Below are 12,853 nucleotides of genomic sequence, written 5' to 3'. Positions count from 1 at the left end.
ATTAACAAAGTCTGAATGGTTGTTAAGTCCCTGCAAGAGAACTCATGAGTCATTGTGCTTTGCCTGTTTACTCTCATACAGGTGTTCTGACAAATCAATTGTATATGATAGAAGTAGAGAATGAGGATTGTGTTTAATTTAACTTGTTTAAAAAGTTTGCTGAAAGATAATGTTTATCTTTTTCAGTTGCCAAATGAAAGTACAAGATGTAAATCCGACACTGATTGTCCAGCTGGACAGCACAGTTCCCATAGTAATGGTATGTTAAATTTAATTTTACTGTCTGCCAGAATGCAGGATGAAGTACTAATGGTAAACACTGCAGAGTTGATCCTTTATTGTTCTTAAACACAATATTTGTTTTTTTTCTAAAAATAAAAGTTCTTGGTTTTCAAATTCTGACTTGGAAAGTCTTTTTTTTGAAGTGCATGTGATAACAGAAACTTTGATAAACCTTGATCAAATCTGTATGTATGAGGAATCCCATTCCTTTTACGTATCACTGAAGTTGTAATTTTCTATCTGGTTCATGGTATAACTAAATGAACCAAGAAATGGTCGAGAAAAGAACCAAAGTCAGGGTGCAAGCTTTTAAATCAGAGATGACCGCTTCATTCCTCCTTTTCTCATCTTACCACCAAATCACCAACAGTGTTAGAGAAATTACATTTGGAAATTGGGAATTTAGGATTGGCCAACATCCAAAGCACAGGGCATTGTAATATTCATAACAATACACAAAGTAGGTGACTTTGCAAATTTTATAAACTGGTTGGACAGTTGGAGGATTAAGCAAAATGTGAAAGAGGCAAAGTATCCATACTTTGAGGTCTGGAGGTAGATTGAATTTGACTTTAGTCTTTATTTAAATGCAGTGTGAAGGCAAGATGGAGGAGAGCAGGTAGGATATTATATTTGCTCCTTAGAAATAAGAAGAATGTGAAGTCTTAACAACTCGGACTATAATACTGATTGATCTTCAGGTCCCCAGTTTTTTTTTCCACACATGCTTAGCAGGAAAAGCATCCACCACTGAAAACACCTTTAACTTATTTTACCTTAAACTCTATTGTGCCTTAGACCTAACAACATATCCTTTCAACCTTGGATTATACTGAAAATGATGTGGAGGTATTGGTGTTTGACAGGGGTGGACAAAGTTAAAGATTACATAACACCAGGTTATAATCCAACTGGTTTATTTGAACAGGACTCTCCTGCTCCTCGGATGCTGCCTGATCAGCTGTGCTTTTCTAGCGCCACACTTTTTGACTCTGATCTCCAGTATCTGCGGTCCCTACTTTCTCCTAGAGGTTTATTTAGAAATTATTTCCAAATTGCAGATTTGTATTTGCAGAAACATTTCTATTGTGTTCAAAAAGCACACAATCTGTAAGCAGGCAGTCCATATGACGTTTTATAAATTCCTACTTTGGAAAAAGAATCGGTCTGACTCAAGGTTGGAATAGAGACAGACTCTCACCTCACACCTTTAATGCATTTTCTGAGCTGAGATGTCACCATCTTTCATTAAAACTTAAGTTATCTCGGGAATGTGACTTGAAAGAAGTTCTGGGGTTTACATATTAATGAATCAAAACCTGCAACCCATTTCTAAGTGATTAAAGACTTAACAGCCACCTAGGTTTGTTGAATACATCGCACCAGTTGTATGACACCTTGATCTTTTTCTATAAATTCTGTGTCCTATGATTCTGCCCCACTAGCTATCTGACAAAGAAGCAGCGCTTTGAAAGCTTGTACTTTCAAGTAAATCTGTTGGACTGTAACCTGGTGTTGTGTGATTTTTAACTTTATATTGAAAATAGCATTGTGCATTCCTGATCTCTCATTGGTGGAAAAATACCATGCTTATGGAACATGTAATTCTGCCCAAAGTGACTCATTTTTCTCCATCATGAGATATATCACAACCCAGAAACAAAAATAAGTCCACAAATAAATAGGAGCAAATTACTGCAAATGCTGGAATCTGTACTGAAAAAAAATCGCTGGATATCACAGTGGTTCAGGCAACATCCAAAGAGAAAGCAAGCTAACGTTTTGAGTTTAGATTACAGATGGTCGGCATGGACGAGTTGGACCGAAGGGCCTGTTTCCGTACTGTACATCTGAGTCTATGACTGTATGAAGTGAAGTGCACAGGGGGCAGTGTTTATGTAATAGTTGGAGGGTGGCGGAGGTGGGGATTTTAATAGTTCAGATTAAATGATAATAATGTGGATCTGAACTACAACCATCCTTTCTCCACCCCAACTATTGCATAAATCCTGCACAAGTGTGTGGTGCGATTCTTGCTAGGCAGCAGTAAGATGCCAGTTAACAGGAATTAAGTGCTTGTAAAACACCTCGTTAATACAACTCCCATCATTAATATTCACACTTTACCAAACTCTCCAAACAAGTTAGATTGTCAGGAAAACTTAGCAAGGAAGCCAGTATGCATATCTGGCAGTTTCAGCTCGACACTTGCTCTAAACCACCTCAGTCTTGAAGATAGGCACCAACAGCTCAGGGGTCAATCCACGGGCATGGTTGCAATCCTCTGCCAGCTACATATAAGGCATCCAGCATCTTCCAACCTTGTACAACCATCATGACAGGTCCATGATACACTGGTAGGTGACTTATGTGCACAGAGATGAACAACAAAGTGGATTAGTAACTAGCATCAAGAAGGTTGCACAGGGACACCTTTGCATGGACAGATGGGGAGCCAGCTCTGAGAGACCTTTCAGATGCACGGCCCCTCAGAATTCATGAGAGTCTAGGAGGCTCAGACATAGACTTCATTTATTGGCCATGAGTGAGTTGCACTGCTGACCTAGGCTCTGTATCTTGTGGCACACTAAGACTGAACTGTGTTGGATGCTGGACCGGGACCTGAAGGCTGTACAAGTGAGAGTCCATCCTCTCTCGGTGGCTGTCAAAGTTACTGTGGTGTTGAATTTCTTTGAGACCAATTGCTTCCTAGGGAGTGACCGTTGACCTGTGTGACATCTCTGTCTGACACCCATAAATGCATCAGAGTAGTGACTTATTCCATCTGTGCAAAATCACTGGCTACTTTTGTTTTCCCAAGATGAGGTCAGTGCTGCAGCTTGAAAGGTTGGTTTCTGGAATAAAGCTGGTTTTCTCCAGGTACAGGATGCCACCAACTGTACACCTGTACGGAAAGGGTCATATTACAATGCATCAACAGGAAGCAGTTCTATTCGTTCCATGTTCAGGTTATAGGTGATCACCATTCCATCTCCTGGAGGTGTGTGCCTGCTACCCTGGCAGCTGTTATACATCCTGAAGTACTCTTATGAGCTGGTGTGTTTGAGGATACACAGGTCTGACAAGGCTGATTTCTGGGTGACCAGGGCTACCTACTGTGACCTGGGCTCAATATTCCCCATTGCACAGTCTCCTGACTGATGTGCAGCATAGGTGTAATGTTGCCCATGCTAGGGTTGTGGTGGAGCAAAGTGTTGGGCAGCTGAAAGTGCAGAACTGCTGCTTGATGGGTTGTGCTGGGGTGGGAGATCATGACCTAGGAGCAAGGGTAGGCAATGCAGCCCCTCGAGCCTGCTCCACCATTTAATATAATCATGGCTGATCTCATCTTGCATTAACTCCACTTTTCTTCCTGCTTCTCATAACCTTTCAACATGTTACTAACTAAAAATACTTCTCCTCCTTAAATTTACTGAACGTCCCAGTGTCCATCACACTTTGGAGTAGGGAATTTCATAGATTTACAACCCTTTGAGAGAAGTAATTTCTGCTCATCTGTTTAAACCTGCTAAACCTTATCCTAAAATTATGACCTCATGTTCTAGATGGCCCCACAATAAGAAACATTCTTTCTAAATCTACTTTGTCAATCCCTTTTCGCATGTTTTTTCTTCAACTAGATCTTCTCTCATTCTTCTGAGCCCAAGCAAGTACATACCTTAACAGTTTAATCTCTCCTCAAGACAGTCCTTTTTTTCTCTGGAATTAATCTAGTGAATTCCCTCTGAACTGCCTTTAACTCAAATATATCCCTTCTCATGCAAGGGAACCAAAACTACAGCAATACTCCTGGTGCAGTTTCACTATTACCTTGTACCGTTGCAGCAACACATCCCTATTATCGTCTGTGCAGCACCTTATCAAATACCATCTGGAAGTCCATTTATACTACATCTGCAGGATCCCTATTATCCACTTTGCGTGTTCTTTGAAGAACTCTAGCAAATCAGTCAAATATGATTTATCCCTCATAAAACCATGCTGACTCTGATGGATTGTGCTTTTACTTTCTCAAATACCTATTATTACTTCCTTAAGAATGGATTCTATTTCCTTCTGACAGATGTTAAACTAACTAATCTATAGTTCTCTACTTTCTGCTTCCCTACCTTTTTTGAATAAGGGCGTACTATTATATTTTCCCAATTCACAAGAGTCTTTCCCGCATTCATGGAATTTTGGAATATTATAATCAGCAGAGCCACTATCTTTGATACCACTTCCTTTAAGACTCTAGAATATAGACCATCAGGCTCTGGCAACTTGTCTGTCTTAGATTCCAATTGTTTTCTCTGTACTTTTTCACTAATGATTATGATTGTTGTAAGTTCCACCCTTTCTCCAGTCTCGGCACTAACTGTTATTATTAGGAAGGTATTAGTGTCCTCCGCCATGAACACTGAGGCAAATATTGATTTAGATCAGTGTTCTCTACCATTAACTCCCCAGTGCACTGCATAAGTCAATTTCTATGTAAGAATAGATTTTTCTTTACAATATTTCTTTTTTACTACTTAGATTTCTATTGAGAATACACCGGTGTTCCTTTTTAGTTACAAATGTTATTGTGACTTTTTATTTTTAGGGATTTTAACTGGAAAATGTATCCACTATGATGTAAACGTGAAAACATGTGAGATTTTTGCTTGGTGTCCTGTGGAGAATGATACAGTTATTCCTAAGTAAGTAAACTATTAGTTAAAAGTCTTATTAATAATTACCAATTAAATAATGGTTAGAAAATATACGATACCGTGGGCGGCACGGTGGCTCAGTGGTTAGCACTGCTGCTTCACGGCACCAGGGACCCAGGTTCAATTCCAGCCTTGAGTAACTGTCTGTGTGGAGTTTGCACATTCTCCCCATGTCTGTGTGGGTTTCCTCTGGATGCCCCGGTTTCCTCCCACAGTTCAAAGATGTGAATTGACCATGCTAAATTGCCCATAGTGTTAGGTGCTTTAGTTAGAGGAAAACGGGTCTGGGTGTGTTACTCTTCGGAGGGTCGGGGTGGACTTGTTGGGCCGAAGAGCCTGTTTCTACACTGTAGGGAATCTAATTTAATCATTCAAAACCTATGAGCCTTTTCAAGATTCTGTGTCTGGTATGCTTTCCTTTATTGAGTCCAGGAGTTGGGAAGTCATGTTGCGGCTGTACAGAACATTGGTGAGGCCACTGTTGGAATATTGCGTGCAATTCTGGTCTCCTTCTTATCGGAAGGATGTTGTGAAACTTGAAAGGGTTCAGAAAAGATTTACAAGGATGTTGCCAGGATTGGAGGATTTGCGCCACAGGGAGAGGCTGAACAGGCTGGGGCTGTTTTCCCTGGAGCGTCAGAGGCTGAGGGGTGACCTTTATAGAGGTTTATAAAATCATGAGGGGCATGAATAGGATAAATAGGCAAAGTCTTTTCCCTGGGGTCAGGGAGTCCAGAACTAGAGGGCATAAGTTTAGAGTGAGAGGGGAAGATATAAAAGAGACCTATGGGGCAACTTTTTCACACACAATGTATTTGGAATGAACTACCAGAGGATATGGTGGAGAAAGATATTGTCAAGTCTTGGAGGGGAGAGGGTTGATGTGGCCCTTTTGCGGGGGTCACACCTAGCTGATGTGGGGCACTTGGGGCTGCGGCAGGGAGGATTTGGTCAGGTGTTCTTTTCATCCCTCAGCTCGAGGGGTGGGGGAGTGGCCATTCTTATTTGGGAGGGGTCTTCCATTCCTGGTGTTGGTCCGGATGAAGGGTGAGTCTGGATGGTTTGTGATTCTTGGGGCTCGAGGGTGTGGGTTTTGGGTATGTACTGCCCCCCTCGCACATCCTTTTGGGTTCATAGCGGATGTGTCCTCCAGGCTGACTGCCCTTGGGCTACGTCATATAGTTGTCGGGGGAGATTTTAATTGTGTTTTTGATCCCGAGGTGGACAGGGTGCCTATGTGCTGTGTGGGCGTGTCTCTGTGATCCAGGCAGCTGGTTGATTTGGGTGGGGAGCTGGGACTGGTGGATATGTGGGGGGGTGTCTTCACCCTGAGGGCGGAGATTTTTTTTACTCTGACCCACTCGAGTGCCATGCCAGAGTCGGTGTGCTTTTTGTCCCCTCAACCTTTCTGGATTTGGTGCTCTCCTGTAAGGTGGGCTGTTTGTGATCATGCGACAGTCTATGTGGAGGTGGTGGAATGGACCACCGGTGCTGGTGTGTGGATCCTTTCCTATTGGGGGATGGTGGGTTCGTGGAGTGCTTCTTGCAGGGTTTGAAGCTTTCTGGGACATTGATGTGGGTGCGGCTAGCGGCCCATCGGTGATGTGGGGGGACTGCTAAGGCGTATGCATGCGGCCTGATTGTTTTGTGTTCTGTGACCCAGAGAGGACGGAGGGGAGGGTCTGCTTGGGGCTCGCCTGGGGACAGCCAATTCAGAGTGTGCTGATGGGCCATCCATGATTAAGTTGTGGTGGATTGCAGCCTTGGGTGCTGCTCTAGCTTGGGCAGCGGAGAGGGAGATGCTGTTTGTGAAGCGGAGATTGTTTGGTTGAGGTGGTGGGCCGGGCGAGTGTCTGGCATGCCTTACAGGAGGGAGGAGAGCTCCCCGGTCCATTGCATCTACTGGAAATGGTGCTGGTATTTTGACTAGTGGTCCTGGGAAGACTGGCTCAGCCTTTGGAAAGTTTTTGTTTTGAGTTGTGCCGGTTGGGGGGGCTGCGCAGATGGAGCGAGGAGGATAGAGTCCTTTTTTGGGAATCTGGATCTTTCAGGCGTGGTCTCGTACCAAATACTCAATATAAAACATTCTGTTGCAACAATTACTTCTTACTTCTCTAAGTTAACTCCAACTTTACCTTACTTCATTTAACCTCACTTTACCTTAGTTTAACTTTAACTATTAGTTTGGCTTGAAACAAATATAACTCCATTCAAATGAAGTGCCCAACTTTGCTCTCAGTGTAGATCTTGCTTTGTGGTTCTTTGCCTTCTCTGAAGATGATTTCATGCTTCTCAAATGTGGTCTCGAAGGCTGACTCCTGAAAAGTCCTTTGTTCTGTTAACTTTTACCACAAAAAGTGCTCATTTGCAGAAACTCCTCTGGCACTCAGCCAATTAATTGACCAAATCCTGATCACAATGTTCAATCCCAGCCATACAGTTGTACCAACCACTGGAAAGTCTGCAAAAAGGAGTGAAACATGACCCATCACATTGACAAATACTTGAAATGACAAACACAACCCTGTTGACACTGCCAGGTCCTCCTTACTAACATGTGGGGGCTAGTGTCAAAATTGGGAGAGCTGTCAAGTAACAGCCTGATATAGGCATACTCATTGAATCAGATCTTTCAATGTCCCAGATAACCTCATTACCATCTTCAGCCAATCTGATTCACTCCCTGATGTCAAGGAATGATTGGAGGTAGTGGAGGCTCTGACAATGGAACTAGAGATTTGTGCTCCAAACTGCTGCAATCCTAGTCAAGTGGGTCTAGTTCAGCTACAAAATTGGTATCTATCTGGCAATTGCCCAGGTATATCCTACACAAGAAGTAGGACAAATCCAACCTGGCCAATTACCGCCCCATCAATCTAATCTTGATCATTAGTAAAGTGATAGGTGGTGTCATCAAGAATGTCATCAAGCAGCTCTTGCTCAGGAACAATCTGCTCACTGACCCTCAGTTTCATTTTATTTAGGAATCATACCTAGAACAAAGGAATATGATTGGGGTGGTTGAAGATCAGTCATTTCAACTTCAGGAATTCCTCAGGGAGAATTCCAATCAACTCCAAAATTGGTGGTGTGGGGACAGTGAAAAAGGTTATCTCTGAGTCCAATGGGATCTTGATCAGATGGGCTGATGAGCCAAACAGTGACAGATGGAGTTTAATTTAGATAAATGTGAGGTTTTTCATTTTGGGAAGGCAAATCAGGGCAGGACGACACAATTAATGGTAGGGTGCTGGGAAGTGTTGCCAAACCAAGAGGCATTGGAGTTCAGGTTCATAGTTCCTTGAAGTTGGAGTCACAGACAGGTAGGGTAGTGAAGAAGGTGTTTGGTACACTTGTCTTTATTGGTCAATGCATTGAGTATAGGAGTTGGGATGTCATGTTGCGGCTGTACAGAACATTGGTCAAATGACTTTTGGAATAACGTGTTCAATTCTGGGCCTCCTGCTGTAGGAAAGACGTTGTTAAACTTAAAAGGATTCAGAAAAAAATTACAAGGATATTGTCGAGGTTGGAGGATTTGAGGGGGGCTATTTTCCTTGGAATGTCAAGGGCTGAGGGGTGACCTTATAGTGGTTTATAAAATCATGAGGGACATGGATAGGGTAAATACAAAGGTCTTTTTCCCAGGGTAGGGGTTTCCAAAACCAGAATGCATGGGGTTAAGATGAGAGGTGAAAGATATAAAAGAGACATAAGGGCAACTTTTTCATGCAGAGAGTGGTGTATGTATGGAATGAACTGTCAGAGGAACTAATGGAGGCTGCTACAATTACAACATTTAAAAGGCATTTGGATGGGTATACGAATAGGAAAAGTGTAGACGTTTATGGGTCAAATGTTGGCAAATGGGACTAGATTAATTTAGGTTATCTGGTCAGCATGGATGAGTTGGACCAAAGGGTCTATTTCCATGCCGTACAATGCTATGACTCTACAATAAATTTTGAAAGTAGTGGTGTCAGAATGGTGCAGCAGTGGCATTTTGGACCCATAACCCAGAAGTCACTGGATCAAAGTCATCCTCTGCTATTTGCATGCCCCTGTTAATCCTGTGAGCATGCACATTCCCAGGGAATATTACTTAGAAAATATCTAAACTTTGATAGTGGAGTGCTGTAATGGTGTCGTGGTAATGTCCCTACCTGTGAATCAGTAGGACTGGGTTCAAGCCCTACCTTCTATAGAGTTGTATCGTAACATCTCTGAACAGGTTCATGAGAAATTATCTAAACTGTGAAAGTGGGCTGTTGTAGCATAGTGGTAGTATCCCTTCTTCTGAGCCAGAAAGCCTCCATGTCACAGTTGCTCCAGAGATGTTTCATAATAATCCCTGAAAAGGTTGATCAGAAAATAAATAAGGGAGTGATAGGTCTGCAATCAGTGGCCATCTAAGTGCCTGTAGGATTCTTGGTTCTGTCAGGCAGTTCTCCAACCAGTGAGCAAAACATTGTCAATTCTAAAAGATTGGATCTCTTAATTAAGTCAATCACTAGTTTTCTATTTTCAGAGATAGATTACCTTGAAACTTGACATCAGCTTCAGTATGAAGGAATGGGTGTAGATATGTGGCATACTTATACTTATTTAATTATAAATAGCAAGAATTCCATTTTCATGGAATACATAGGTGAAACAGAAGGAAATCAAAAAGCATTGAAAGGAAAATTAAATACAAGTATGGTGGTATTCATATTCATGTTGCAAATGTTTTTGGTTCATAGTCCTGCAATTCTTGGAGCAGCTGAGAACTTCACAGTGTTAATAAAGAACAGCATTACCTTTCCTAAGTTCAATTTTTCAAAGTAAGTATAGCAGTGCTTTGAATTGCTAATTTGTACATGTACGCAATATAGTAATTAACTGACAGATTTATTTTCTGTTACTGTAGGAGAAATATTTTGACAAACGCAACTGCAAGCTACTTAAAATCTTGTATATTCAATCGAAATACTGACCCTTTCTGTCCAATATTTCGTCTTGGGGATATGGTTCAAGAAGCAAGAGAGGATTTTCAAAAATTAGCTGTTCAGGTTTGTTTTGCATTGTTCAGATAGAATCTGTTTAAGACCTCAACATCTTCATCTAGTAGACCTTAACAGACTTCTACTGTTTAAATGATAGAGTCTCCCTAATGAGCACTACACAAAAATAGTAGTTTTTCAAGAAATTTATTTTATAATTATGACAGCTAAACTTCTGAATAATTAACATCCTGTGCATAAAAACTTAATATTTCATATTTAAAAAAAATATAATTCTTGATAATCAAGAGACCTCTATTCAAACATGGTTATGATCTAACAAAACAAATAACTACTGATTTAAAAAGGTGTGAAAAGGAAGTCTAAATTATAATTTTAAAGAATGACACTGAATAGGACAATTTTCTAACCTATTGTTAGAATCGCCATTTCATAAATTAATCTCAGTTCTTATTTGCCTATAATAGTCTTGATTTTCCTCCTTTCTTCTCCTATCTCTGTGACTCTAATTTACAATAAATGTGCTGTGATGAATTGTCATACATTTAATCTTTTCCTTACTGTCTTTTTTTTGTCACCTGAAAGCACTGATTTATTTGTTGCCCTGCAGCATATTGCCAAATGAGAACTCCATTTTGAAAGACTTGGTGTCTTTCACCTACAGAAGTGACAACAATGATGACAAGATGACAACTGACAAAATTATGGTAGAATACTTTGAAGGTGCCAGTGTTGGACTGGGGTGTACAAAGTTAAAATTCACACAATGCCAGATTATAGTTCAAGAGGATTATTTGGAAGCACCAGCTTTTGGAACACTGCTCCTTCATCAGGTGGTAAAATGCAGCACATTACACTGGCTGTCTTTGGTCTGCTCAACCAAATTCTCCTTCTTGTCATTCTTAATTTTTCATTGTTTTGTTCTGTTTTGCTTTCTAACTCACTTTTTTCAGATTTTTTTTTCATTTCTTGCTTCTGAATGTTATCACTTTTCCCTCTTCAACCATTTAGTTTTCATTGTACATGCTACAGAATGAGAAAGATGGGAGAACTGATGTGAAATAGTTCTTGATTAGCTGGGGAGTGAGAAGTTGACAAGTTAAACAGTGGCCAATGTTATCTTACTGTCCTGGATAGTAGTTGTATCATTTTCACATGATCAAATGACTGTTGGCACAGGAGTCCCCTCTGAGGTCCCATCATAGCCGACCCCAATCCTATCATTTTATGATATATACATACTTTTAGCAGAAATTACTAGACCTAACATTTGAGCGAGAGAATATTTTTGATTTCTAGACACCAAGTCTTTCAAAATGGAGTTCTCATTACAATGAAATGATAGCAAGACAAAATATCTAGATGTCAGTAAAGACAGAGAATTGAATGAACTTTTATTTCATACACAATCTATCTGTTTTACAGGGTGGAGTGATGGGGATTTTAATAGAGTGGAACTGTAATCTGGACCAATCGTCATCTAAGTGCATTCCAAAATATGTCTTTCGGCGCCTTGACAACAAAGACTTTGCTGCAACAGTATCGCCTGGGTATAATTTTAGGTATATACTCACTTAAAAAGTATTTATCAAATAAAGGTCAAACAACTGCAAAATACATTTCAATATTTCAGCTTCTCTAAGGGTTCAGTACCTTCCCACTATGGTGTTAAAGTCTGAAATCTAGGACCACAATGTCTAAGTCTTAATCCTTTGGAGCTTGAGTAGTGGAGGGAGAGGAGAAGAAACCAACATGGTTTGTTCTCTTATTCTGATGAAAAGTAATTTACTGGAGAGGTTTCTGTGTTTACAGGTGATGCCAGACCTGCTGAGCATTTTCAGCTTTGTTTGTTTTTATATTACATTCCTGTTTCATTGTTGTAGGCAGGATGTACATTTGTGGGTGTTTGAAGAAATGAAGATCATTTTGATTGTGAATAGTTGAGTGATCCAATGATTATCATTTCAAAAGAATGGCGAAAGTAAAGAGTATACCTCTGCTGAGTTCAATTAACTCAAGAATAGAACCTGCAACTTTGTCTTTAAAGACTAACAGGCACTTCTGTGAATAGGGTGCATCATCAAGTAACAATATTTGATTGGATTTTAAAAAGTTTCTGTCCTAGTTTTGTAAGTTGTTGTTGACTGTTAATTCTTGTTTTTGTTACAGTTTCCCATCAAGGGCTGTTTAACTTGACTGATATTCTTTCAAAAAAGTATTACCTAGAACCTGTGTGCAAGTTTTCCTTGTGGCTGAATATTCCTTCCAGCAATGCATTTGGAAAAGACAAATTCCAAAATTATCGTTTTCTGATTAACCAAAGTAATTTCTATCATTAGTGTAGATAAACCTAAATCCATTAATTAGAGATTTTGTTTGGCGGAGTACTTAATTCTTTGAAATTATATTTAAATGCAGGGATATACCCTGGCTATCCAGTATGAGGAGTATCCAGACCAAAAAAACAGAAAAAGGAAGAATGGCAGAAGATTAACAAACGGTGAATACTATCGTTGTCTCCAAAGAAAAAGATCAAAGAAAACGCAGAGAATTATAGACTAGTTAGATTATCATCAGTTTTAGGAAAGCTGCCACAAGATTTATTAAAAGATCAGGTAACAAAATATCGAGAGAGAGGCAAATAATCCGCATGAATTTTGAAAGCATGTTTAACCATCTTTATTAAATCCCTTGTCCTTATTGAATATTTGTAATTTTTTTTCAATGTAGTGGATATAATAAACATGGAGATTCTGTAAAATACAACTTGAGAAACTCCTGGTAAGCTGCCAGCATGTAGATTAAGCATCAATGCAGGAGAATGCATTGAAATATGTTACATAAAAGAAACAA

General features: G+C 40.2%; 1 protein-coding gene across 5 annotated transcripts in view; it reads left to right on the top strand.

Annotated features, from left to right (window-relative positions):
* Nucleotides 1-12,853, top strand: part of LOC140487984 (P2X purinoceptor 4-like) — a 52,872-nt gene that overhangs the window by 23,887 nt on the left and 16,132 nt on the right. For 4 of the 5 annotated variants that reach the window (XM_072587488.1, XM_072587489.1, XM_072587486.1 and 1 more), the window contains exons 4-8: nucleotides 187-259; nucleotides 4,889-4,985; nucleotides 9,740-9,820; nucleotides 9,907-10,048; nucleotides 11,426-11,562. In XM_072587488.1, coding sequence (XP_072443589.1) covers nucleotides 187-259; nucleotides 4,889-4,985; nucleotides 9,740-9,820; nucleotides 9,907-10,048; nucleotides 11,426-11,562 — 530 coding nt within the window. Of the gene's footprint in view, nucleotides 1-186; nucleotides 260-4,888; nucleotides 4,986-9,739; nucleotides 9,821-9,906; nucleotides 10,049-11,425; nucleotides 11,563-12,418; nucleotides 12,711-12,853 lie in introns of those variants that run through there. The other variant, XM_072587491.1, reaches the window with a different exon arrangement.

The sequence above is a fragment of the Chiloscyllium punctatum genome, chromosome 17, assembly GCF_047496795.1.
Source record: "Chiloscyllium punctatum isolate Juve2018m chromosome 17, sChiPun1.3, whole genome shotgun sequence".
NCBI lineage: Eukaryota > Metazoa > Chordata > Chondrichthyes > Orectolobiformes > Hemiscylliidae > Chiloscyllium > Chiloscyllium punctatum.
This window is presented reverse-complemented; position numbering and strand designations above follow the sequence as displayed.